The 24746-nt window shown below is 41.1% G+C and overlaps 2 protein-coding genes across 2 annotated transcripts; one reads left to right on the top strand and one right to left on the bottom strand.

Annotated features, from left to right (window-relative positions):
- The first annotated feature begins 2 nt into the window (after positions 1-2).
- On the top strand, positions 3-8300 carry RNFT1 (ring finger protein, transmembrane 1). Its single transcript, XM_088177203.1, has 9 exons — positions 3-63; positions 1757-2157; positions 2497-2573; positions 3145-3245; positions 3864-4017; positions 5663-5821; positions 6558-6623; positions 7052-7153; positions 7332-8300. The coding sequence occupies exons 1-9, from the start codon at positions 59-61 to the stop codon at positions 7464-7466; spliced, it is 1200 nt and encodes a 399-aa protein (XP_088033329.1). The 5' UTR covers positions 3-58; the 3' UTR covers positions 7467-8300.
- A 1508-nt stretch (positions 8301-9808) lies between these two features.
- On the bottom strand, positions 9809-24610 carry RPS6KB1 (ribosomal protein S6 kinase B1). Its single transcript, XM_014876627.2, has 15 exons — positions 24459-24610; positions 21306-21355; positions 20552-20672; positions 20149-20217; positions 19577-19724; positions 18894-18951; positions 18465-18565; positions 17493-17583; positions 17200-17290; positions 16792-16899; positions 16445-16507; positions 15623-15700; positions 14440-14547; positions 13786-13898; positions 9809-13309 (listed from the first exon to the last, which is right to left on the bottom strand). The coding sequence occupies exons 1-15, from the start codon at positions 24528-24530 to the stop codon at positions 13072-13074; spliced, it is 1509 nt and encodes a 502-aa protein (XP_014732113.1). The 5' UTR covers positions 24531-24610; the 3' UTR covers positions 9809-13071.
- Positions 24611-24746: the final 136 nt, after the last annotated feature.

The raw sequence follows: 24746 nt of genomic DNA on the forward strand, positions 1-24746 counted from the left end.
CCACCCCCTCGGCCCCGGCGATGGCGGCGGGCGGCGGGCGGGAGGCGCCGGGCGCCCCATGAGGTACCGGGGAAAGGGGCGGGAAAGCGGCCGCCCCCAGCGCCCCCTCACAGCGGCACGGCAGCCAGGGGGACACGGGGACGCGGCTCCGGCGGTGCTCAGGGTGCTCCTTCACCTTTCCCTTCTCATTGCGGGGGTCCCGGCCGTGCAAACCCACCTGAGGGGGTCCCGGGGCAGACGTTCCTGAGGAGCTGCCGGAGGTTCAAACCCTGCCGGGGGTCCCGGAGCGAAGGGGGGAGCAGCGGCCCCGGGAGAGACGGGCAATGTTCTGAATGTTCCAAGGGGCCTTTCTCAAGAGCCTTATTTTAGCTAATATTTGAGGGGGGGACAGCAAAATCCGGGTGCGTGCGGGAGTCTGCTCTGAAATCCCATTTAATAACTCGGTGATTTGAAAGTTTGCTCGGCGCGGTGCCAGGGGTGGCTGCGATTCTGCAGCTCCGGATTTTTAAACACCGAGCTGTCAGTTCTTACAGAACGCGGCCCCAAAACACCAACTGCAGTGCAAATGAGGTGCCTTTTTTATTCCTTCCCGTAAAAACATCGCTCACTAACGCTGTTCACACACAAGTCAATTCCATCCCCACTCCATCCGTTTTATTGTTGTGCAAAAAAAACACAGAACGAGAATTTTGGTTGCTTTGAAGTATGATGTCATCTCTGGGCAACAAAAAAATAGTAGTAGTAGGAGCAGCACTTGTAAATATTAGTAAGTTCTCATATTCATGTGCTAAAGTGGTTCTACTCTTTAATGTTACCTTCTTTTTAAAGGCTAAAGAATTTGAGGTTTGTGTAAAAGCATCCAGACCTTTTTGCTGTGGAAAACCAATTTTGCTTTGTTTTTGTATCCTCAGTGAACCTATCTGTGAAAAAAAAAATTTCAAAGAGGAATCTCTGTTTGAACAATAGGATTATATTCAAATTCTCAGTGTTTCAATATTACTGCATAGTGACAAGTATTGTGTCAAATTCAGCTTCCAGGCATTCTCCAAAATCATTACTCTGATGTCACACCAGTCCAAAGAAATGGATTTAACCCTGTTTGATCCGAGTAAAGACTCACAGAGAAGTGAAAAACTGCCCAGAAGACAACCAAATGATGCCATAGGAAAGATAAATCAGACCTCATTTGGCTGCATTTCATTTTTCACTCTTTTAAATGTTTCTTAGAAAATGGTCTAACCTGGTTCTGCTCCCTTCCCCAGACAGGATAATCTCATTAATCTCATAATGGCCCTCAGTTTTGAGCATGCACTGGCTTTTTACTGGACGTGTCTGAACCAGTGCTCACCAATTAATGGATGCATGGAAATGTACTCCCTGCTTCCTTCCCATCAGCGTTTGCTCCTTTTCTGGCCCACTGCTGTTGCTATTTTGGTGAAATTATGCAGCACTCCCCAGATCTCTCCTGTACAAGCCAGTGCTGGTCTCCTGTCCAGCAGCTTTTGCTGCTGATTCACACTTTTAGCTGTTCCTAAGGCAGCCAGGTCACTGCAAACTGGGAAATCTGCACATGGAGGGAAGAAAATTATTTTAATGTGGGACATGGGAGGTTGTGCTGTGGAGATGAGGTGTGAACAAACTCAGGATCTTGGACGATCTTGCCTTCGTGCACTCACTCAGTACAACGTATTGGGTTTTTATTTTGCTGAACTATTCATCTCTTTGTTGAACCGTTCCCGTTTGTATCCCGCTCTAGGAGACACAAACCAGAAAAAACTCCAGGAGCAAAGCCCACCATGCAAGCCGAGTGCGCCCACCTGCACAGCACCCAGGGCGGCGGCGATGGCTCCTCCTCGCCCAGGCTGTCCGCACAGAGCTCCTGCCACCCCAGCACCGGCGACGTGCGCATCCAGCTGGGCTCCAGCGCGGGGGAATCCAGGGACAACGCGACCTCCCGGGCCTCCAGGCCGGGCTCCCAGAGCCGCTCCCACGGGCACGCCCATGGGGAGACAGGAGGGCTGGAGGACGGCGCTGCGGAGGCCGAGGAGCAGGGAGGCAGCTCCCTGTCCGAGCTGCGGTACCTCCTGCAGTGGCTGCACAGGAGCCTGCCCTACCTCCTGATCCTGTGTGTCAAACTCCTCATGCAGCACGTATCTGGTACGGTAAAACAAATTCAGCTCGGAGGGAACACACTCTCCTCCCCTCCCCCTGCCAAGAAATATTCTAATAACCATGCCTGAAATGTAATTCAATTTATTTTTAGCTTTATTTTTATTTGCTTTATTCATCAGAAAGAGAGATTTACTAAACTACATTTCAGTGGCTTCTGTTTCCTTTGCTGGCATATGTACAATGTGCTTAATTATCCTGGCTTGAGAGTCTGAGCTATTAATTCTAATTACAAAGACATATTAGAAGTGGCTGCTTTTTAACCCAGTTCAGTAGTATTTTTTTTTTTCCTTTTCATGTTTATAACTGATCCTATTTTCCTAATAGGCATTTCTCTTGGAATTGGGCTGCTAACAACTTATGCGTATGCAAACAAAAGCATAGTAAATCAGGTTTTTCTCAGAGTAAGTATCACCCTATGCAACAAAATTCTTTAAGTTAAGCAAGACTTAAACAAGTTAATCCGTTTTTGAAAAATGTGAATGGAGATGGTGTTTTATTTACTTAATAATATTAGGTATCGAGATGGAAGTAGAGTCTTAATGCTTTTGTACAGGGGAACTTCTCAGATAACAAGGTTTGCAAAATTCCCCTCTGACTTTGACTATTGAAATCACTTTTTTTTAAGTTAGGATTAACTTCTTAACTATATTTGTGGGATGAAATAGCAGTTGACAGTTTCAATTTTGAGCTCTGTGTTCACTCCCAAAGGGAAACCTGTTGTTTCTTCAGAGTGGGCTGGGTTTTGGTTGTCTTTAGAAAAAAACATGGTACACCTAGAAATCGGTAGGTTGAAAATACTAAAATTACTGCTTTACCTTTCCATTGAGTTCTCCTATTTTATGGGGTCTAAACCCCCTAAGATAAAGTCCTCTGGTAGTAACTGCTGGGCTGCAACAGATTTGGTGTTTGGGATGTGTGTCAGCAGTGATTCTGAGGCAAGGACTGCAATGTGTCTTTACACTCCCCTTGCAGGAACGGTGCTCCAGGTTGCAGTGCACTTGGTTACTGCTCTACCTAAGTGGATCATCTCTCCTCTTGTATTACACCTTCCACTCTCAGTCCCTGTATCACAGGTAAGTAGAGAAGCAGCTCTACCCCACCATAAAGTACTCAGACATGAACTGGGGACATTTTATCTGCTCTTTTTCTTTAATTGTGGCATTGGTTTCTCTTTCACTTTAATCTCCATTCCTCCCCTTCTGCCAAATTTAACAGGTGGTGTCCTTAAAAACAGTATGTTGGAATTTCCTAGACTCCATACTTGATTTAATGGCACTACTGTACCACAGAGAACATTCCTGGCTTTGATTCCCAGCTCTGACCCTTGGGAATACCAACCGTGGCATCCTGGGGCTCTGTGCAGTTTATGACTCCAATTGATTTTTCCCCCTTGACCATTCTGTAGCTGCAGCCTTGGCTGGAAATCAAAGGCTAAATGCCAAACTGAAACAGCAAACTGAGCTCTGGAGGATGGGGGCTGTGATGAAGATACAGCACAGAAGGTTCCAAGATGGAAAAGTTGTCAGAGATCCTCAGTGATCCATTTACAAGGAGCAGTTCATTTTCTTAGCAAATGTTTTCCCTTGGTGTAAACCAGGTTTCCTTTTTTAATTAAACCTGCTGTGATAATCTCAGGTTACAGTTTCCTCTAAATAGGGTGCTCCAGTAACTTCTGATACTTCTTTTTGTAGCTTAATCTTCTTAAGCCCCACTGTGGATTTTATGAACTTTTGGGAGGTGCTTTGGATTGTTGGAGTCACAGACTTTATTCTGAAATTCCTCTTCATGGGCTTGAAGTGCTTTATTCTCCTGGTGCCTTCTTTTATCATGTCCTTTAAATCCAAGGTAAGGAAACAAGCTGTAGTTTTGATCCTTGTGAAGATAGTCCTATGGTAAAAATAACTAATTATTAAATTCTACCCAGAGAAAAATCTTTAATTAAATGTCTGTATATAATCCACCACTGCACCATGGGCAAAAAAACCCTGTGGATTTCATGTTCTTCTCTCCTTGGTGCTAAAAAAGGTTTTCAGTCTGATCAGAAACAATTGCTTGTATTATATCATTGGATAAATGGGTTTATTTCTGTCTCCAAGCTGGGGGTTGAAGCAAACCTTTTATTTTCTGCTCTGTAGGAATGTGTACACGGGCAGTTGGCCTGCAGCAGCTGGAGCACAGCAAATTTTGCACATGCTCAACAAGAACTGTCAAGATTTTAAGATCTACACATGCAAACAGCTGTTTTGTTCTGTCCCTCCAAAAATAATCCTGAATTTTCTTTGTTGCTCATAAACATAAGGAATATTTGTGTCAGATCAAGGAATTTGATTCATAGCTTAATTTCTCAAATCATTGAGGTTTAATAATTTTCTCAGAAGCTTACACTCACTAGTGGTGTATTTATTTTTATCTGCTTCCCGAGGTGAGGCAGGCAAAACCAATTACATTTTATCTTAAAATTGCAATTACTAGTGCTGGTTCAGAAGAAAGAAATTAGCAAGTTCAGTTTGATGTGGTAGCATATGAACAGGATGTTTTGGGACCTTTTTATCTCTTATAATGTACCAGAACAAGTTCTTCTGAGGTACAACTGGCTTCTCTAAATACTGATTTATAATCAAGATCTCTATTTTTTTTCTACAGCTAGTGATGTAACATGCAAAAAAGACTTACTGAAAATGCCATTATACCAACTATGGCTAAATTAAAGAAGGAATCTGGTCAACAGTGGCAAATTATGGCATCATCCAATGTACATTATAGAAAGAGTTACAAATACAGTTTTAAGAAAAACTTACTTCATTTCCTTAAAAGCTAAGCTAAATATTTCTGATTGTACATGTCCACACACAGTGTTCTGTGCAGGACACTTGTGTTTTGTTATTCACTAATTTTTTGGGTTACTGAACTCTGGCTACCTGTTGAGTCCAGCTCCCCTTTTGCTTCTCTCCTGGCCCCTCAGTTTTTCTATTTCCCCATTCTTAAAGAAGTTTATTATCAGAGGATAATAAACAAGTTTTTTAGACAGACACAAAACTGTTTACAAGAAAAGAATTTGTAATTATTAACAATTAATAGCTATAATTGTTTGTTACCAAAAGAATTCTCACTTTTTAACCCTGAGTGCAGGGCTCATGTCTGGCTCATGACAAGCTGCTGTCTGTGACCAAATTTGTGTTATTCTCCTTTTTCATGTAATTTTACTTTTTTTAATGCTTATGAAATTAAGTGTGACAGCCTTGTTAAGTAGGAAGGCATCTGCCAAGCCATCCCAATTCAGCCTATAATTTGATTTTCCAACAATCAATTCTCCTCCTGTTACTTGGACAGTTGTGGTGAGACTCATCCTCTGCTCTTTTTTGTGCTTCACTTTTAAACGTTTCATTGTGAGAAGAAGCTACCCCAAAGAATAACAATGCACCTTTTCTGTGTATTTTGCAAATCCTTGGAGTTTTAAATCTTGAGCTATTCCTTTGCATGTCTTGCTTAGGGCTACTGGTACATGCTGTTAGAAGAGCTCTGCCAGTATTACCGTATGTTTGTCCCCATACCAGTTTGGTTCCGTTACCTCATTGCCTATGGGGAGCTGGACACTGCCCTGGGATGGACCCTTGGCATTCTGCTGGGCCTTCTCTACCTCATCCTCAAGGTATGCAAGCTTTATACTCAAATTTTATATCAAATTCTCAAGTGATTGTTCTGCAGGAACTGGAGGGTTACAGAAACAACACATTTCTGAAAGTTCCCTTCTGAACTCGCTGCCAAGTTGCTTCAGTTTTACTGCTGCAGCCTTCCAGGAAAACTGGCTCAGGATTCAAAATTCTCTTTATCTAGCAATGGATTGGGATTGCAAAGCAAAGGACACAGCTGCCATAGGTCCCCTCACATCAGACAGAACTTGCAAAAATAAAGTCAACAGCTAAAAGAGTCCCCATCTTCCAGGAAACAAAACTTTCTCTGCTGGAGTATCCTGTGTGATACTAATCAAGTTAAACCTCTTCCTGCTGGCTCTCTGCTTCTCCAAAGAGCTCATCTGCCCCAAATGTAACCAGTCTGGCTTTAACAACACTTCATCATGCTCTAGTACCTTAATTCCAGGACTAAAGTCCATTGCAAGTATGATAATAATGCTGATATATTTGCACTCCAGTGCTTCGTTTCAGAACCTCAACACTCTTAAAAACCAGACCCCCTCTAGGAAAAACTTCAGCCTAAATTCTTCATTTGGTTACATTTCAAACATTTAAAATAGGGTCAGTCTGAACTATTGCTGTACTTATGTGACTTCCAACATCCAACCAGCAGTGAGACCTCCAGTGTTGGAAGCTTTTTAGTTCACAGTGAAAAAATACTAAGCATAACTCAAGTTTTCTTTCCCATTTCAGCTTTTGAGCTTTTTTGGACAATGGAGAAACTTCAGGCAGGTCTTAAGGATATTCTTTACACGCCCAGTGAGTACTGAATTCTCTTCTGACAAAACCATAACCCCAATTTACATGAAAATCCTTCTAGAAATTCCTCATTCCTATTCCTTTGTATTGTTTTAGCAATAAACAAATACATTTTTAAATTAACCCCTGTATATTCATTCTCCCATTTCACTGAGTTCCTTGACTGAATGATAGTGTTGTCACCTGAACAACAAAACCATCCACCAAAAAAAACCCAAAAACCTGCACATCCCTTCAGATAAAAGGATGTGAAACAATCCTTTTTGTCCTGCTACTACTTTAAAAATTAGCAACTTATTTTAGATTAGGGATTTAAGTTTCCCTGACATAGCAACCCTTATTCCAAATTCCTTTCTGTTCTGGTATTTGAGTTTGGCTTTTTCATCGCCCTCAAAATTAATATTTGCTGCAAATTCTTTGTTTTACAGCACTATGGGGTGCCAGCCAGCAAGAGACAGTGCTCTGAATCTGATGATATTTGTTCCATTTGCCAAGCTGAATTTCAGAAGCCTATTCTGCTGATCTGTCAGGTAATACACATAATCCCCTTTTTTTTTTTCAATTAAAGAATATTTTAAACTACTGTTACACAAGACAACATAAAATTAGATGAGTGTATGTTTGATGATTACTTTTAGAAATCAGACTGTACAAATAATATAAATGGAAGAGCTTAGAAGCTCTAAGTTGTCATTCTTTTCATTCCAGCACACTTTTTGTGAAGAATGCATCTCTTTATGGTTTAATAGAGAAAAAACCTGTCCACTCTGCAGAACTGTTATTTCAGACCATGTTAACAAGTGGAAGGATGGAGCCACATCTATGCATCTCCAGATTTTCTAAAGCTTGTCAAACAACTTGGGTTCCAGTTTGTTTGCTCACACTAAGGTTTTTCAGTTTACTGCAGATTAAACTGTAGGTGGCACAAGGAAGGAGTTTCCAAATTCCAGATACCATGTATTCAAAACAGTGCAGAAAATGGCAACTTGACCTTTTTTAAGTAGAGAAAACTGTAGTTTTCAGAATGAATGCAGAAAAGCCAGCATTGCTTCTCTTGTGATTCTCACGGGAAACAGTCAAATCCTTGAAATGTGCTGCATTACTTCTTAATTCAACATTTTATTTTTAAAGTTTAATAGGGTTCCAGACTGTACTAAACTGTATTTATCCTTCTAACACGACTCAAGCCATAAGGTCAACCTACTGATTTTATTAAGATTATGAGCAAACTTTATACTCTGGACTGCAGTGAGAATTAGAGCTGCTTGTCACTCTTGGCATTAAAAATCTTTAATGCTTGCCCAGTAAATGAGAGAAATGAGCTTATTAATGCACCTGGAACAGCAGCTATTTCTCACTGCACCTGTAGATAAGCACAAGAATAAGATATTTCCCCTTTAGGTTCTTGTAGGCTTCTAATGGATCCTTGGCTTAATCTTTTGGCTTCAAACCAACCTCTGATGTTAGTTTTTTACTTAGCATTTTATAAAGCTGGTATTTTTAAAAGAAAACTTTAATACTATATTTTTGTCATAACAGGAACCAGATTTTCTTACAGAGGAGAATCTATTTTATACTCTCTTTGCAATTTGTAGTTTGCATAAAAATCAGAGAGAATAAATGCATTTGAATCTATTTGTTTGGTGCATGTTGAATAAAGAATGATTTATTACTGTTTTGGTATTAACTCATAAGTAAGCACATAACAACTGCTCACTGCCAAGTATATTTTTCTTATTGAAGAAAACAAAAACCCTTTAAATGTTTCAATTTATTCATGATTAGTTTTTATATTATTTCTAGCACTAACTTCTGTGTAACCTCACTTTCTTCCCTGATTTTCTTTTTTTTTCACTTTGCTATTCAGGTAAGACTGAAAACATCACTCAAATGATTTTGTTACAGGAAAGTTACATTTAGTTACCACTAACTTGACCTTGTCTTGCCTGAAGACATTTAGAAAACTTGTAAATTTAGGGGAAAGAAAATTAAAATGTGAAACACTTATTGAATACCCTAAAGGTACAGCTCCAAGGACAAAATCCAATATTCAGAATAAAAATCTAATGAGATGGAAGAGTCAAGCTAAGAAATATCATTACATCTGGCCTGTAAAACTCCCCAAGATTCTTTTACAGAGCACAACAACAAAGCATTAGTGCTTTAAATCAAGCCTGATCCTTTGGTCTTTGTCTACAACACTGTAGTAACAACTGGAGTAAGTGTGGAGATTGGTCAAAAACAGGGATCAGGGAACAATTTCTTTCTCACTTTCTGTTGATTTTTCTATCCAAACCCAGTAATATTAACAAACATGTTTTATTAAAAAACTAAGAATAAAAAAAGAGATTTTGGTCAACTGGTTTAGATTTACACTTCATAAATCAAACAATTCAGTCTCATCTTAGTTAGAGACAGGGAAAAAGTGAGTACCTGGCATCCAGGAATGCCATCCTCCCTGATCCAGGCCACGGCCCTGCCCTGCCTGCCACACACAGACACCTCAGCTCTGAGTCTGCAGGGACACACAAGGTGACAAAGGACAATCAACAGCCACTTTTTAAGAGCCCAAGAACCAGAAAGTACCAGAAGGAACCTCTCTTGGGTCTTGAGGTTCTGAAGGAATTCCTCCTCCATTTCCCATCAGAGCTCTCAGGAAAGACAATGATTTACATTTCCTGTTATACTTAGGGCCTACCTACTTCCTAAAATAAAAACCAACTAGGTCACTTGGATTAACATATGTTTAAATTTGCATTTAGTTGCTATTCACATCCACCTTATTTAGCTCTTGAGGATATTTAGTTGCAGTAAAGTGAGAGATGAAAGGCAGGACTGGGATTACCTTTGTTTCTGCTAAGGCAGCTCAGGGGTGTTCTTGCAGACAGCTACAGATGGATTTAGTGTAGAAGAGAACAACTGGAGAAGTTCATACATGGGACCTGCACACAAGGATCTGCAGGAAAAATATTCAAGTAATTTGCCTTGTTCTTAATGATTTCTCCTTTGGATAAAGGATTTCCCTCTGAACTGGGAAAATGAAACAGCAACGAGCTTGCTGTAGAGACAAAATTGAAATAAACCAACCAAACCCCAAACATCTGCCCTAAAAGCAGAACAGCCTCCCCAACGTTTGATGCACTTTTTGATTAACACTGAGAACAGGTTGGGAGTTAATACTGAAAAGAGAACAGACCCCAAATAAACTTCAACTGTACACTGAGAATGGACTCAAATATGAAATGTTCTCCAGCAGTTCAGCTTTTAAACAGCACGGCCCAAAAAAAAAAAAAAAAAAAGGGATATTCAAAAGAACAATTGACTCGTTGATTTTTATCTTTTATTATGAGCTAATACCAGGATGACATTCAAATGTCAGATGGCACAATTAAGACAGTCTTGGTAGGAATTATTCCAGCATTCCCAAAATTACAATTTAGTACACGAATGGCGTCAAATGTATGCATCACTCCCACAGAGAAAAATTATGGAATTCTGAATATCTTATACCAGAATAGTTTCTGCATCAAATGGGAAAAAGAAAAACTGCTGGTAACACAGCTGACCTAGAAACCTTTTCTGGTAATGACCTGCAGAACAAAGTATTTCCCTATTTAACATCTAGTAAAAAAAAATATGACTTTTGTTCAAGTTTAAGATTTAATACTTTTATATGGTTAGCCACAACAGGTATTAACCTCAGTTTTACTATATTTTTGTAATGCTACAAAAATCCTATAAAATCAAATTATAGTGAATTTTTCAGTGATTATAATTAAAAAAGCGCAGCTTGTACAAAATAAAAAAAATAAGATTCTATACTCTAATGAAAAATTTAAGACATTTTTAAATGAACAAAAGAAAGCACTTGTTAAGCTCTCCAATATTCAATGCATTCTGCACTTATCTGAAATAGCCAGACAGGAGCTAGAACTCCACTCCCCTTAGTTCACAACTAGTAATTTTGACACTATTATATATATATATAGAGGATCTATGTCTGATATTTTTACAAATAAATACAGGATAAACCATATTGCATAGTGTGTGCTTGCTGTCTGAGTCACACTCCCAAAGTTTCACAGTTATGGTAGGGAATTCGTGTTACAATCTGCGGGCTGAAACATTGACAGTACATGGAATTTCCTTGGAAAACCCATGGCTGGGGTTTGGAATTGATCAGTGAACTCAGACAAACAACTCTTGCCATTCTTGCCAGCCATTAAACCAACTCCACTGGACAATTCTATCCAGCCAAGCAAAAAGCTACTGATAGCTGTAACTAGGATCAAGAGAAATCTGCCTCTAAAATTTTTTTTTGTTGTTGTTTTTAACCAAGTTCCTTTATCCTCAGTGAATGTCAGGAAAGTCCAGGTGCTGTGTGTTTGCAGACAGGCCCAGTGCAAACACTCCTGAGCACCTGGATTTTGGTTCCACCAAATCACCCGTGGCCACGTCACCAACTGAACAATGGCAATCTTCCAGTATGTCACTGTAAGGTAACTTGATTTTCCTGCTAAAACTAAAAAAAAAAAAAAAAAAAAAAAAAAAAAAATATATATATATATATATATTTCAACAAAAGGCTTATCAGGAAGTGAAAAAAAAACCAACCTCAATTTTTGCTCAATCATAACCATTTTTTTGTGTTGGTTCTTTGTTAGCATCAAGGTATCACTGAATCCTTCTGCCTTGCCAATTTTAGCAAAGAGCACTGTGATCGGATTCAATGCTTACAGAGAGTTTTATGGCTTGGATCCTATGGCTCAAAAAGATTCAGTATCCACAGAGTAAGCAGAATCTAGAATAAAAAAATCCCTACTGTTGTGAAACACCAGAAGTAGACTTTGCACAGTTTGACTAAAAGATAATGCAACGTGTGGCAGGCAAAAAGTGACAGGACTTGTATGCAGCTGCATGATCATCTCCACACACACGCACACACCATCCACACTCTAACTCTAGGGTAAAGCTCTGCAGATATTAACCCTTTCACCAGCTATGTTCATGGAAATGCTTTCTCTTTAAGGCAGGAAGTATTTAAAGTAAGGTAAAGTTTTACCTTTATTTTATTCTTTGTACCTGTAAGTCAGTTGTACAGATCGTGACAATTTTAAAAACATAAATAGTGTCCTTAAGAACATGTTTGCTAAATTAAAGTTTTGCTAAAGTTCTGACCCACTGTGGAAGACATTCACTGAAAGGCCATTGAACACTTTTCTCATACAATCAGCAAATTTATTGCCCCAGCATAGAAAAAAAAGTCGATAAATTTAGAAATGTATAATGGCAGGGAACTACCATAAGCAAAATTTAATTATTAATAATAATAATAATAATTTAAAAAAACCTCAAATTCTTACCCACTGGTTACAAAAATATTTATTACCTTATACTCTGAAGGATTTATCTGTGTTTCCTGTGGTACTTCCTAGAAATTTCTACTGACCTTGTGTTCTGCTCACTGTTGATCTCTCTGTGGGTAAGAATCTGAGCTGCCCAGCTGAGGACCAGCGTGTACAAAAGTGATGTTTTCCCAGTGAAATGTCTGCTGAGGACAGGCATGAAATAAGCAGGACATGTGTGAGCCCATGGCTTCCAGTTAAGCCTAGAACATAGCAGCACTGCCGTGTGATTAGATCCACTTGTGTTTGCAGGAACAAACAGGGATTTCAGCTGGGGAAGCAGGGAAACAGTTCTCTCCCACCCCACACTGCCAGGCTGGTCAGTGAGTGATTCATTTATTGATTGGTTGGTTCATGAGGAGGAGAATCAGAACTAGAGCCTTGAACTTTCTTCACAGCAACCAATTAAGTTTGCCTTTTTCATTTTGGGATACTTTCCATAATGAGCTGAATCAAAAAATCTATTTGAAAAATATATATTTTTATATATATATATATATATAAAAAAAACTCATTATGTTTTGAATGTGAAACACCAATTAAGTTTAGCTTTCCTCTTTGATTCCACCCCATTGTAGGAAACCACTTAACGAAGCTTGCATGCTAATTACCCCTCAGCTGCAAGCCTGCAGGCATTCCCAACCCTGCCTAGTGAAAGGGCCAACCCTCCTCGACACATTCAGACTACACCAGTGATTCTGAAGCAACATCCTGCCCCTTAATACTGTCAGTTTCGAGCTCTCAAGCTGAAAGATCCTTGATAAGGTGAGAAGATGTCACTGGAATCAGTAAGATGATGTGCCTAGAGTTCTGCAATACCATTTGCTAAAGTTTTTTGTTTTTTGTTTTTTTTATGCACCATTGATTGACAGGAAAAAAAAAATCCGTTTTTCTTTGCTTTCCAAGTCTCTCTGTGCAATGACCGATTCTTTGATATTGTCACTTTTTAAAAGTAAACCAAACAAGCCCTCAAATTTCAGCTTGAAGGGGGCTCATGTCCGTTCTTGGTTTTGCACCTTCCAAGGCTGACAGAAATGGTGGTGTCATAGATTCATGCGCAAGTGCTCCGGCCGTTTGGAGATCATGGGAAAAGCCTGTTTTTTGTAGGGCCCAGAGTTTGGTTGCCTTATTGGAAGTGGTGCTGAAGCCTCTCCACAGACTGTCACATCCATTTGTTCTATTCCACTGGTCTCCATCGGGTATTCCACAGGTGTCTGGGTGTTGGATGCGCCGGCAGAAGCACCTCTTCCCCAGAATTCCCCAGGGGAAAACTTGACAGGGCTTTAAAACAAGAAATACAAAAATCAGAGATGGACACATACACAGCACCAAGGTGCTTACTCTGCAGGAAACTGCACTCAAATGCCTATGGAGAAACAATTCTAATTCTTCCTTCCACTGCCAGGAGTTTGAGAAATTTCTATGTCTGGCTTCTACCACAGTCTCTCTTAAAATTCTCTGATTTCGAGGTGATTGCAGAAGGGTTTTTCCTGTACTAACACGATTCTTTAGTGCTTAGGTTAGGATGTTCTGAAACAGCTGTATCAAAGTCACCACTGAAAACAACAAATTAGAACTTCATGTGCTACCCAACACCATAGATTTATTTTTAATAACGTCAGAACTTAGAATCACTTCTAATGGAAGTGCTGGGCTTACTCAGAAGCAAGGCTGCTTTTTATTTCTAGTGCTTCAACTACTTGTTAAAACGTGTATTACAAAAAAAAAAAAAAAAAAAGAAAAAGAAGATAAAGTACCTGACTGGTGTCCTAGGGCTACCTATCAATCTGCGAGGTGATCGAATTTTTGGTTCAAAAGAAAATTTCTCTTTTACGCTTTCAAGTACAGATGGAGCCACGTACGTAAAACCCTGCAAAACAGGAAAAAGGCACTGCAGCTCACAGGCAAGCCTGCATTCAGGATCACTTGTGCAGTTATGAACATCTGATTATTATGGGAAAACTAGAAAAAGAAGATTCAGTGTAGACAGGTGAACCCTTATTCATTCCTTGAAGCAAACAGTGGGACTTGAGGGAGTTGCCACACCCCAGCTATTTCTCCTCACATCACAGATTGCCACAGGCACACTCCATTTAATTCATTTTGCTCTATACACTGGCCACTGCTGTCCCTGCATGGCTGTGAAAGCAATGCCATGTGCAGGTTCACAGTGCAGCTGTGAATCCCAATGCTGACATTCCACAAGGGCAGCACTGTTTGCTGGCTGCTGTATAAAGAAAACGTCAGCAATAACCAAAGTATTTTCAAAGCTTTTAAACATTTCAAACCCGTTACAGGTTTAGTTATGACAGTTTGCTTCAAGGTGTTAGGAGTCAATAGAACGAATTTAGCTGAAATCCCCCCATTTCCAGCAGCAAACCTCCCTCTCTCCACAGCCCCTCCTCACTCACCAGAAAGACCTGGTTGGCACTTTCACTGAGAGTTGAGTCATCTGGGCTATCAACAGGTGTCTGACGTGTAAACTTTGAATCAAACTGGCTCACATCCTCTTCAGATTGCTTTGCAAAAACAAAATGATTAAGGGTTTATATTACAGATATCAACCAAATGGCTCAGCGGTGAGCAGTGCAGCCTCTGGATGGAGTTCATTCCATGGGTTTTTGGCAGAGCTCTGCTGGAGGAAAACCCTGGAGTGGTGTCGGAATCCTGTCGCTGCCACTGGGAGGTCACTATGGGCACTGACACTGAGAAATAAAGGCAAGGGGGAGGGGCAAAAATTATGGATCAAAAAGGAACATCAATTAAAAAGATGCCTTAAAAAAAAGTAATTCTCAAATTACAAACAAAATCTTTTAGAAATACAATGCCAGTTTGTTGCAAGTTTAGCCCTTGCTACAACCAGTATAGAACAGTTGCAACTATTTAGTTTTTGGAGGCCTCTCCAGATAAACCCCAAACCACTTTCAGATAAATATTTGGAAATATCAATCTTGAGTCTTTCTGAATTTCATTCCAAAGGGTGAGGGGAAAAAGGTCTGGAGTCCCCATGCTGCAGAATGCTTGACATTAGTGATGCTTAAGCCAGTTTTAAGTGGGAATTTTAGTAGCTGGGAATTACAGAGGTGGCAGTACCCACACAGCTGCTGCAGCTGATTTTTTCCCTCTGGGAACACAGACACCATCCAAATACAAGATGGGATAATAAAAACTTGTTCATCACATCACTGGTTTGAGGTAAGCTCTTAACTACTGCTTATAATGCACAAGATGCATTGTAAAGATTAACAAGCAAACACAGAAAATGCTTAATTAGGTGATTCTATTTACTTTTGCTTGGCAACTCTATCTAGCTGACACCGAGTACTGACTTACTGCAGAGGGTTTAGGAGCTGATCTCAGAGTCAACTGCACTTGCAGGTCTGTTTAACCTACGGGTCAGAAGCAGGAGGAATTCAGACTGAAGCAGATCAGATCTGCCAGCTTTCAGAGTCAATCTGTCCCCTGAGCTGCTAGAACTCAAGTACCAGGAATCAGTGGCACTCCAGTTTATAAACTGAACGTTTCTAAGTGTTGTTAAGAGCTTTGCTGAAGGCACAGAGGGACTATCTCTCTCCCAGTATTCCCAGTACATACCAATAAGGGTTTAAAAGGAGGTTCCACCTTGCGTGCCAGCAGCTCGTCCCAGTTGATGTGTCTGAAGAACGCGTGAGCCTGCAGGAGGGACAAGAGCACAGTCAGCACCTCCTCCAGGCCACTGAGCCCAGAGCTTCACCATTAACATGCTCTATCCAGACACTTCCTTTGGGCTGTTTCTTTCCAAAAATCACATTTAGTGATTTAGTGTAGAATATTCTGCAGCACTACCTCGGAGTCGCTGGAAGAGCTGAGAATTGAGATCACACCTCCGAGTCAGACATGTCCCCATTTCCTTGGAAGTGTTAGAAAAAGCCAGTTCACATGCAAAACACCTCTGCATTCTCCAACTTTAGAAGTTAAACCATGACAAAACACTGCATTATTGACATATTATCAGAAATGATGGAGGACTCTCTAATATTTGCCAATATCACCACAAAAATAAAGTCAAGCTGGAATGCCACACTTTGCCCTTCAAGGAGCTGCACTATTACAAAGTTGACAAGTTTTTCATCAGACTGCTGAGAGCATCCTCACCCTTCCAGGAATGCACAATGCTAATTTTGCAGCTACTAGAAAAGATCTACTGCAAGACAGAGCTAAAGAACAGAAGTTATTTTCCAAATCTCCAAGTATCAAATAGGTAGACAGCTGCTTTTGTTAAGCTTTAAAGGTTTCAGGTTTTGATGAGCTGTCACATGTGGCTGCCTTTCTGCTCATTACCCTTCAAGACAGACACTCTCCTTCCCTGAGGTACCTTCAAAGCTGTTTTATTTTCAATGAGGTAATTTAAGAAGTCTCAAGTTAAGTTCAAGTTACCTGAACTTCTCCAGCATCTCCAGGACCAGCTCCTAGACGTGAGGCAGCATTTCTTTTTAGCAGCTTAATGAGAAATAACATCCAAAAATGCAGAATTAGTTATGCTGTTATAACCAGACTAGTTCTGCCACGAATCATCCCTTTAATGATGCACAATAAATACAGAACAATCAGAAAAATCTGCATTCAGTTGAAAACAGTTGTATTTTCAAGGGAAATCACTTTCTGTACCACTCAGCAAAAAAGTGACTTAATCAGTAATGAACCAAACTTGAACTGAACAGCCACAGTGGTAACATTCTACTTTCTACATACATGTGGAGTACTGACAGTCATTAAAATTGTACCTTTTTAAGCAGATCTCTGGCTTCTTGTGTGAGGTAGGGAGGCAAGTTGAGTTTACACTTGAGAATCTTGTCAATTGTTTTCTTTCTGTTCTCCCCAGTGAAAGGAGGCTGGAAAGCACCATTGAAAAAGGAAGAAAAACAGGACTTGTTCAGATCTTTAATTTGTGTACACAGAACTCACTTCAGTCATTTATAAAGCAGGTAAAATTACTGCAAATAGGCAGTATTTGGATAAAAGCAACTCATGTCTATAGTGAAACTTAAGAGCTGTATTTTGGTTCTTTCTTATTTGCAGTGTATATATATATACAATATATTTATTTATGCATGCAGCTGAGTTAGGGTACAGGGAAGCAGAAAAAGAAAAGCTACAAAAGGAAATACATGCAATTATAACTGTGCACCTACTGCTCCAGTCAGCATGTCATACATTAATGCCCCCAAACTCCACCAGTCCACAGCACGGTTATGCCCACTCCTCATCAAGATTTCAGGGGCCCTATAAGCAGAAAAATCAAAAATATCAAAGTGTTTTAATGAGCTTAGTACGAATTGTGGCTGCTAGTTTTCAAACAAAACCCCATTTATGAAGTAAAGTTGTCCTAAGTGACTGAACACATGAACCACCAGTTAAAAAAGGCAAAACACAGCCATTACCCCCAGAGCAGAGCAATATTTTAGTATTTCATCATGCAGCTCACATGTATTCAATTGTTCCACAGAATGTGTGTGTGACTGTTCCATCGTGGATGGATTCTTTACATAACCCGAAGTCAGTCAGTTTTACATGACCTGAAATTAAACAGATCAAATTTAAGACTTGTCAGAATTCTACCGTTTGTAGAAGTAACACTGAGAAAAATTAGGAGTTTTTAACATGAATATGTAATTACTCTGAATTACTTCCACATATGGTCTGACAAAGCAATGCAGCCATAAAATAGAACAAGGTAATCACACTTACAGAGAAAACCAAGTGCTGCCACTTGACAAACTACCAAAATTTATTCAAATACAGACAAATGTATTTAAACATAAAGACTGTAAAGCATCATTTAGCTAAAAAAGTAGGTTACTGAATTTTACTGCCTGCTTCAAAATTCACAGAATGATCTTCAACAAACTGCAAAGTGCTCTGAATAATTCAGTACAAAGACTCAGACTAAGTAAATAAGTTGTTTAAGAAAACATGAAAATTCTGGGTGGTACAGATTGCCAGACTGATCAGTGTCACACAGTCACTGGAACAGTGCAATCAGGAACTGAAACTGCTGTCAGTGGGAAGTGTCAGCTTCTGGCTAAGTCACTTCAGCCACAGATGATTGGCATCCTACCCAAACTGCCTTTCCTACCATCAGTCATCCCCACTGAATAAAATGTCACAGTTCTACTTCACAATGATCCAGCAGAAGAAAAAAAAAAAATCCAGAGGTGCAGAGATGGCAAATCAACCACTCAAAGCATGCCTGGGTCCAAGGAACTTGAGCTTGCTGTGGTTAAACCAAGGAAGCTTTTGAGGGCAATGAGCTCTGGCAGCTCTTCACTTATCCCAGGAGTGGTGACAACCCTGCCACTCACTGTTCTAAGGAGATTCACCTAAAACTGAGGTGTTGTGACCTTTGGGAGAATTGTTTTCAAAGGACTGGCAGCCTGACTCATGACTAGTGTTGTACCTTGATGATTAAGCATGATATTTTCTGGCTTCAGATCCCGGTAGATGATTCCTTTTTGATGCAAGTGCCCCAGTGCCATTGAGATTTCTGCCAAGTAAAAGCTGAAAGGGAACAAAATCAGACATTGAATCATGCAGAGCATCTTAAGCAAGTTTTTCACAGTTTTCAACCCCCAAACCTTGACCACAGCTCTGTGGACAGAGCCTCACTGAGCAGCCAGCAGTGGATCCTCCTCTGCTGTAAAACTGGAGTTCCACCAGCACAAACTGGTGAGGACAGCCCAAAACTGGTGAGTACAGCCCATGTACACCCTCCCAAACCCAATGAGCTCTTCTTTCACTACACTCTAAAATGAATGAGTAGTTAAATATAGTTTAAGCACTTGGAAAAGAACCCAAACTATTAATTTACAAAAATAGCTTCACTTACCAAGCTGTGTCTTCCATAAATATCCCTTCTCTCTCTAACTGCATAAATAGTTCTCCTCCTGTCATGAGAAAAAATAGACTGTACTCAATTAAAAGTATCATTTTAAGTCAGTCAAAAGTCTATTTTCTAGGAAAACTATAAGCAACAGGTATTTTTGCCTGCTGTACAACGGGCTGTTTCACAGAAAAGCAACTGAGCCACTATTCTGTTACCCTCAGGATTCCAGCAACCTGAAGAATTAAGCATTTAAAAAACAAGAGCATTTCTGTCTCTGTTTTTTGTTGTTACACCTTGAAAAAATTGCTTCTAATCTGTGTCTGTTTCCCTAACCATGAATAAAGGTAACACTTTCTTCTGTCACAAAGAACCTGCAGGGACTAAACCCTCAGGTAACTCTGCAGGATTGCACAGAACACACAAAAATGATAAATCTAGTGGAAGGAAAAGTCTTAAAACCCTTTCTCTCCTGCATTGTCATGAAAAGCAACTATTTTATGTTTCATTCCTCTTTATTGCATGGAATTAGAAAGTTTATTCATGTTCTTCTAGGTATTTTTAATACAAACCTATTTCAGTTTAAGACACCAAACCATCATTAATTGGGCTTTTAATTGTAGGATAAGAAGCCCAAATTCTTGATTGGGTAAGACCCCTGAAAGGAAGTAAAAATGTCATATACTGACCACTGAGATACTCAAGGATGAGGTAGAGTTTTCCACCAGTCTGAAAGGCATAAATTAAGTCTACAATGAAGGGATGTTTCACTTCCTCCAGGATATTCCTCTCTGCTTTCGTGTGAGCTGTATCCTTGGCATTCCTGACAATCATTGCCTGCAAAAAGCAGGAGTGTGTGAGCACAGAACACGCTAAACAAGGCAGACTTTTACACCGAGTTCAATTCTGAGTTTATTAGACTACAACACTACATGTTAAGTTTGCAACAGCATCAAACTTACATTTCACCACAACATCTACGAAAGAGGTTTCTTGGAGAAGTTGAAATCTTTATTTCATAAAATCACACAATAATTTAGGTTGGAAAGGACCTCCTGAGCTATTTAAATGAGCTGCTGAGAACTACCCAGACTGAAAAATCTGAAGTTTAATTCTAATTCCAACTGTAACTGAGTAAAAAGTATATATAGCCTAGAACTTATTTTAAGCTATATTAAATCATTAGATAATTCTGGAAGGTATGCAGAGGGATAGATATTTTTTTTCTTTAGATTCAGAGAGTAGTGAAATTCAGGTTTACCTTTTTAAGAACTTTCATGGCAAATATTTTCCCGGTGTTTGCTCCGGTTACTTTTCGTACTTGAAACACCTAAACAACACCAACACAATGGCAGTCACACATTTCAGCTGCATTAACTGCCACAAACGAGACAGCAAAGTTGTGCAAGAGAGAGAGAGAGAGAGGAGATCACCCACAAACTACAAGGCAAGAGGCAGAGATCGGATGCAGAACGAGTTTGGGACGTTCCCTGCTGCTCCCAGCGGGCGAGGCCCTGCCAGGGACCTCGGTGCCAACCTTGGCAGCTGGGGTTGGATGTGCTCCATTGTACCTCAGGCAGAATGGACTTTTCAGAGAGGGGGAAATGAGAGCAAAGCAAGGGAGCAGTGAGGGTGTGAGGGCTCAGGGCTGCAGGGTTGCTGACCTTGCCGTAGCCGCCTTTGCCCAGCACGCGCAGTAACTCGAAGCACTCGGGGCGGATCTTCTCGGGGCCTCTGTTCACACTGGTCTCTGAAATCTCAAATTTTTCACAATGTTCCATCCCACTGCAGAAAAGCAGAACAAGGCTGTGAGTCTACCTGGGACTGAGAAATGAGCAAATGAAAGCATTGCCTCCCTGGAAAGTGTCTGAGCTAACAGTGACAGCCTGGGAGATCCAGAGAGCTCCCAGCACCATTGGGAATTGCTGAATTATTAATTCAATAATTGAATTATTGTTTATTGTGGGCAAAGCTGCAACTTGCACTGAGAAGGTTACCTGCAGATTCTGGGGATTTACAGTATCAAGATTTCCTTCAAACCCATTCAATTTAATGCACAATACATCTCTGCATTACACCAGAATTAAGTTCAGAGGATGAAAACCCCAAACTGACTCAGATATTTCCTGATATGATTATATCCATATTACAAATATTATTCAAAGGCAAGAGATTTGTTAGGAGAAACAAGGATCAAAAGACAAACAGCAGCTTTCACCAGAATTCTTTTTATTATTATTATTTCATTTCAAGATACAATTGACAAATTTTAATGTGAGGAAATAGTGAAACATCTAAAAATGACTCAAGATGGAACCAGAATGACAAAATTTTCTATTTATCTTAACAATGTAACAAAACTACAAGTTATATGTGGTTGGTGTGAATGATACAGAATATTTTCTAGCAGCAACTTACAGATCATATTGGCCAACTCCTCCATGGTCCATGCTCTCACTTAATTGACCCTGGGAATGAGAAGGGTACAAGAAAGATGAATTAGAAAAATGAGAGCATTAAAAAGAAATGCACTGATGTGGTTTACAACTTTTTAAGTTTGAAAATACTAAATCTCTATATAACTAAATAGGAATAAAAAAATGGATCAGAAGATGAAGATTTGCTGTACTGCCCTGAGTCTCAAGCAGTGACACAGGGAACCACTGTCTTACCTGGCTGCATTGTTATTCCATCACTTAAATACCAGAGGTACAATTTCACACCCCCAAGAGGACTTGAAAAATGTTCAAGTACTGCAATTTTCTTTAAAATTCCTCTTCCACAGAAATTTTTGAGTATTATTGGAGTGCTATGCAAATCAGACCAATAATAAAGATTATGTGAACAGATGACCTGAGACTCATCTGCACTAGAAAATACAATCTACTGAGGTTTTATTATTTTATATTGGTAAGTCAAAACCCAATTGTGATGAAAGAATTCAGCTTTACTCTGATGTTAAACACATTTTCTGACCAGTAATCAGTACTGAAGAAGTTCACTTCTGATGCACTTCAGCATCAGAAACAATCATCATTAAGGAATGTGATTTAATTCTGAAGAGATATTTTCCTCAAAGAATTTTTAACCTGATCCCTTCCCTCTGACTGTAGCTCTACATGGCAAAAGAAATGCAAAGGCAGCAGACAGCTGGAATGAATACAAATAGAATGTCATGGGCAAGCTTCTAGTGAGCTTCAGACTGTACTGTCACATTCTTATTTTTAAAAATACGGACACAAAATAACAACTGTGAGTTCCTGGTAAACAGCCTGGAACCTACAGACTGAATATAAATATATTGAGTGACCTGTGCAATTCAGAGAAGCAGAAGAAAAAAAAATCCACTGAGATCTGCAAAAGCCAGCCCAGGCCAAGAAGTGCATTTTAAAATATTACCCAAGTGAAAACACTAAGCAAAGAAAACTCAAAGCTTTCAACAGTTTCCAGACCATTTCAACGTTAAAGTTTACAAAGGCTGGTTTATTTTGGGTGATCTAAAGGGGAAGTTAACTTTTGGATCCACCTACTAACACCACAGGCAATTAAGGAGTCCAAAAGATCAGGTTTGTTTCCAGCTCAGAGAGCTGCCAGCCCATGTCCTCCTGGTGACATTTATTAGAGAAATTCAGCTTATTGACGTGTTTCACAATAAAAGCCACCAAAGCTGCCCTTGACCCCAACTCTTAGATGCCAACAAATGAATTTTTAAAAATTCGACCCAGAGAATAAACACCCCTCAGTTCCCAGAGCAACTCCTCCTGTTACCCAATGGTTCTGGCAAAGTTTAAGCGTGCTGCTCTTGCTCCTGTGAACTTTGGGTTTCATTCTCAGTATTAATTTAACCAAAATTCACTTCAGATACCATTCTGGTATTTTTTCAGGATTTCTACTCTTTTCACAACACCAAGAAAGGCATTGGGAAGCCATCACCCCTTCAGCCCATACATTGTTTCATTTATTACAAACACCTAAATTAAGGCTGAGGCTTTTTTCACCATAATAATTAGTGCAAACAACCACATGGCTTTGGAGGAAACTCTTTTTTTAAACAACCCTTCAGATTTTTCCAGGATGGCTGTGCCTACTCAAACCCACAGCTGAGCTGTCTGGGCTCCTCCTGGACTCAGGAGTTTTTAGGAGATACCAGGGACCAATATCAGAAATTTGACAACACAGTCCAGTGTTCCCCTTGCTCATTCCTTGATCTCCACTGCCCTGGCTGCATCCCCTCTCTGATCCTTGCAGGATACACATTTCCTGCTGTTGGGTTATTTTAATCTCAAGCCCATTCTCACCCTCCTTTACCTGTTTGCCATAAGGCACCTGAGACCAACCAACGTCCATAAAAATATCAGTCATGGCAAGGGTTTAAAATCCACAATGGTTTGATTGTTCCCTGAGACTGAATTACAGGAACACATGAGAGAACAAACTCAACTTTCTCACCACCTTGCTCAGAACCTGTTCTTGGCACCATTAACAGGGTGATGCAAGAGAGCTTTTCCAAAGCCAAGTGTTTTATCGATTATTGGAGGTGACAGACAGAGCTTTCCCTGCAGGTTCAGAAGCCTTCAAGCCTTCAGCTGTAAAACAGTGTCTATACATGTTACACGGAGTGTGGGTAACACAATATCTGCTTATCTCCCGAAGGGAAGTACCTGGAGGGAATCTACAGCAAACATGGAAGGGACTTTTTACAAGAGCATGGAGGTTTAGATTAGATTTTAGGGGGAAATTCTGCCCTGGGAGGGTGGGGAGACCCTGGCACAGGGTGCCCAGAGAAGCTGTACCTGCCCCATCCCTGGAAGTGCCCAAGGACAGGGCTTGGAGCACCCTGGGAGAGTGGAAGGGGTCCCTGCCCACGGCCTGAGATTATCTTGAAGGTCCATTCCAACCCAAATCATTCTACGATTCTGTGATCTCAAAGGCTCCAGGACTGTCATTAATATTTAAAGAGCACAAAATAAATGCAGTGGCAATTTGCGTAACAGCAAACAGTTAATATACAAAACAATATCAAAAAGTAACAGAAAGTCTGGAAAAACATAAACAGGGATGATGCAATAAAATCCCCGTAAAGCTTTGACACAATCTAGATTAACATCACGAGGTGCTAACTGCACATTATCAGGTGTTTTGCTCACGAAAGCACGAGATGCAAACAGCCGCTGACCCGCCTAACGCAGCATTTAAACCTCTGCTTTTAATTTTGGCGCGAGAGCAGCGACTTTACACGGCTCCAGAAAGATCGGCATTTCTGCCCTGACGTCCGGACATGTGACAATAAATAAATAATAAAAAACCCACCCCGCTGCGGCCGGGATCCCAACGCCGAAGTTCCGCGGGGAAGAGCTCCGGCTCTGCCCGCAGCCCCAGCCCGCTCCGGGCGCGGGTGAAGCGGAGCAGCGCGGGCGGCTCGGGCTGTGCCCAGCCCCAGCAGCGGCCTCGCCGCGCTCCCGCCGCCGCCTCAGCGCGGACCCGCCCGGCCCCGCGGCGCCTCCCGCGCCCTCCCTCCCTCAGGCCCCGCGGCCTCCCCCGCTCCCTCCCCAGCCCGGCCGCCGCTCTCACCCCCTCCTCCAGCTCCTCGTCTGAGCCCGCGTCCTCGGGCTGGTCCAGGTCGATGTCGAACACTCCCGCCATGGCGCCGCCGCCCCTCGCTGGCTCCGCCGGGTGCCCGGGGCCTGCGCCGCCTCATGGGCCCGCGCCCCGCAGCGCCGCCGCGGCCGCCATCACCGGCTGCGCGGCCGCAGCGCGCCTGCGCCTCCGCCCCGCCCGCGCCCGCCGCGCACGCGCAGCGCGCGTCCCGGCCCCGCCGAGCCTGCGCAGTGAACGCCTCGCGGGCCCGCCCCCCGGTAC

This window comes from Sturnus vulgaris, chromosome 21, assembly GCF_052056855.1.
Source record: "Sturnus vulgaris isolate bStuVul1 chromosome 21, bStuVul1.hap1, whole genome shotgun sequence".
NCBI classification, from domain to species: domain Eukaryota; kingdom Metazoa; phylum Chordata; class Aves; order Passeriformes; family Sturnidae; genus Sturnus; species Sturnus vulgaris.

Coding starts and splice junctions, on each gene's coding strand:
- RNFT1 (XM_088177203.1), top strand. Junction 3,246..3,863: donor TCTCAGTCCCTGTATCACAG/GTAAGTAGAGAA, acceptor TTCTTTTTGTAG/CTTAATCTTCTTAAGCCCCA. Junction 4,018..5,662: donor TCATGTCCTTTAAATCCAAG/GTAAGGAAACAA, acceptor TGTCTTGCTTAG/GGCTACTGGTACATGCTGTT.
- RPS6KB1 (XM_014876627.2), bottom strand. CDS start 24,530: ATGGCGGGAGTGTTCGACATCGACCTGGACCAGCCCGAGGACGCGGGC. Junction 18,952..19,576: donor CATCCTTGAGTATCTCAGTG/GTCAGTATATGA, acceptor TTCTCATGACAG/GAGGAGAACTATTTATGCAG. Junction 18,566..18,893: donor TTTATGGAAGACACAGCTTG/GTAAGTGAAGCT, acceptor GTTCCCTTTCAG/CTTTTACTTGGCAGAAATCT.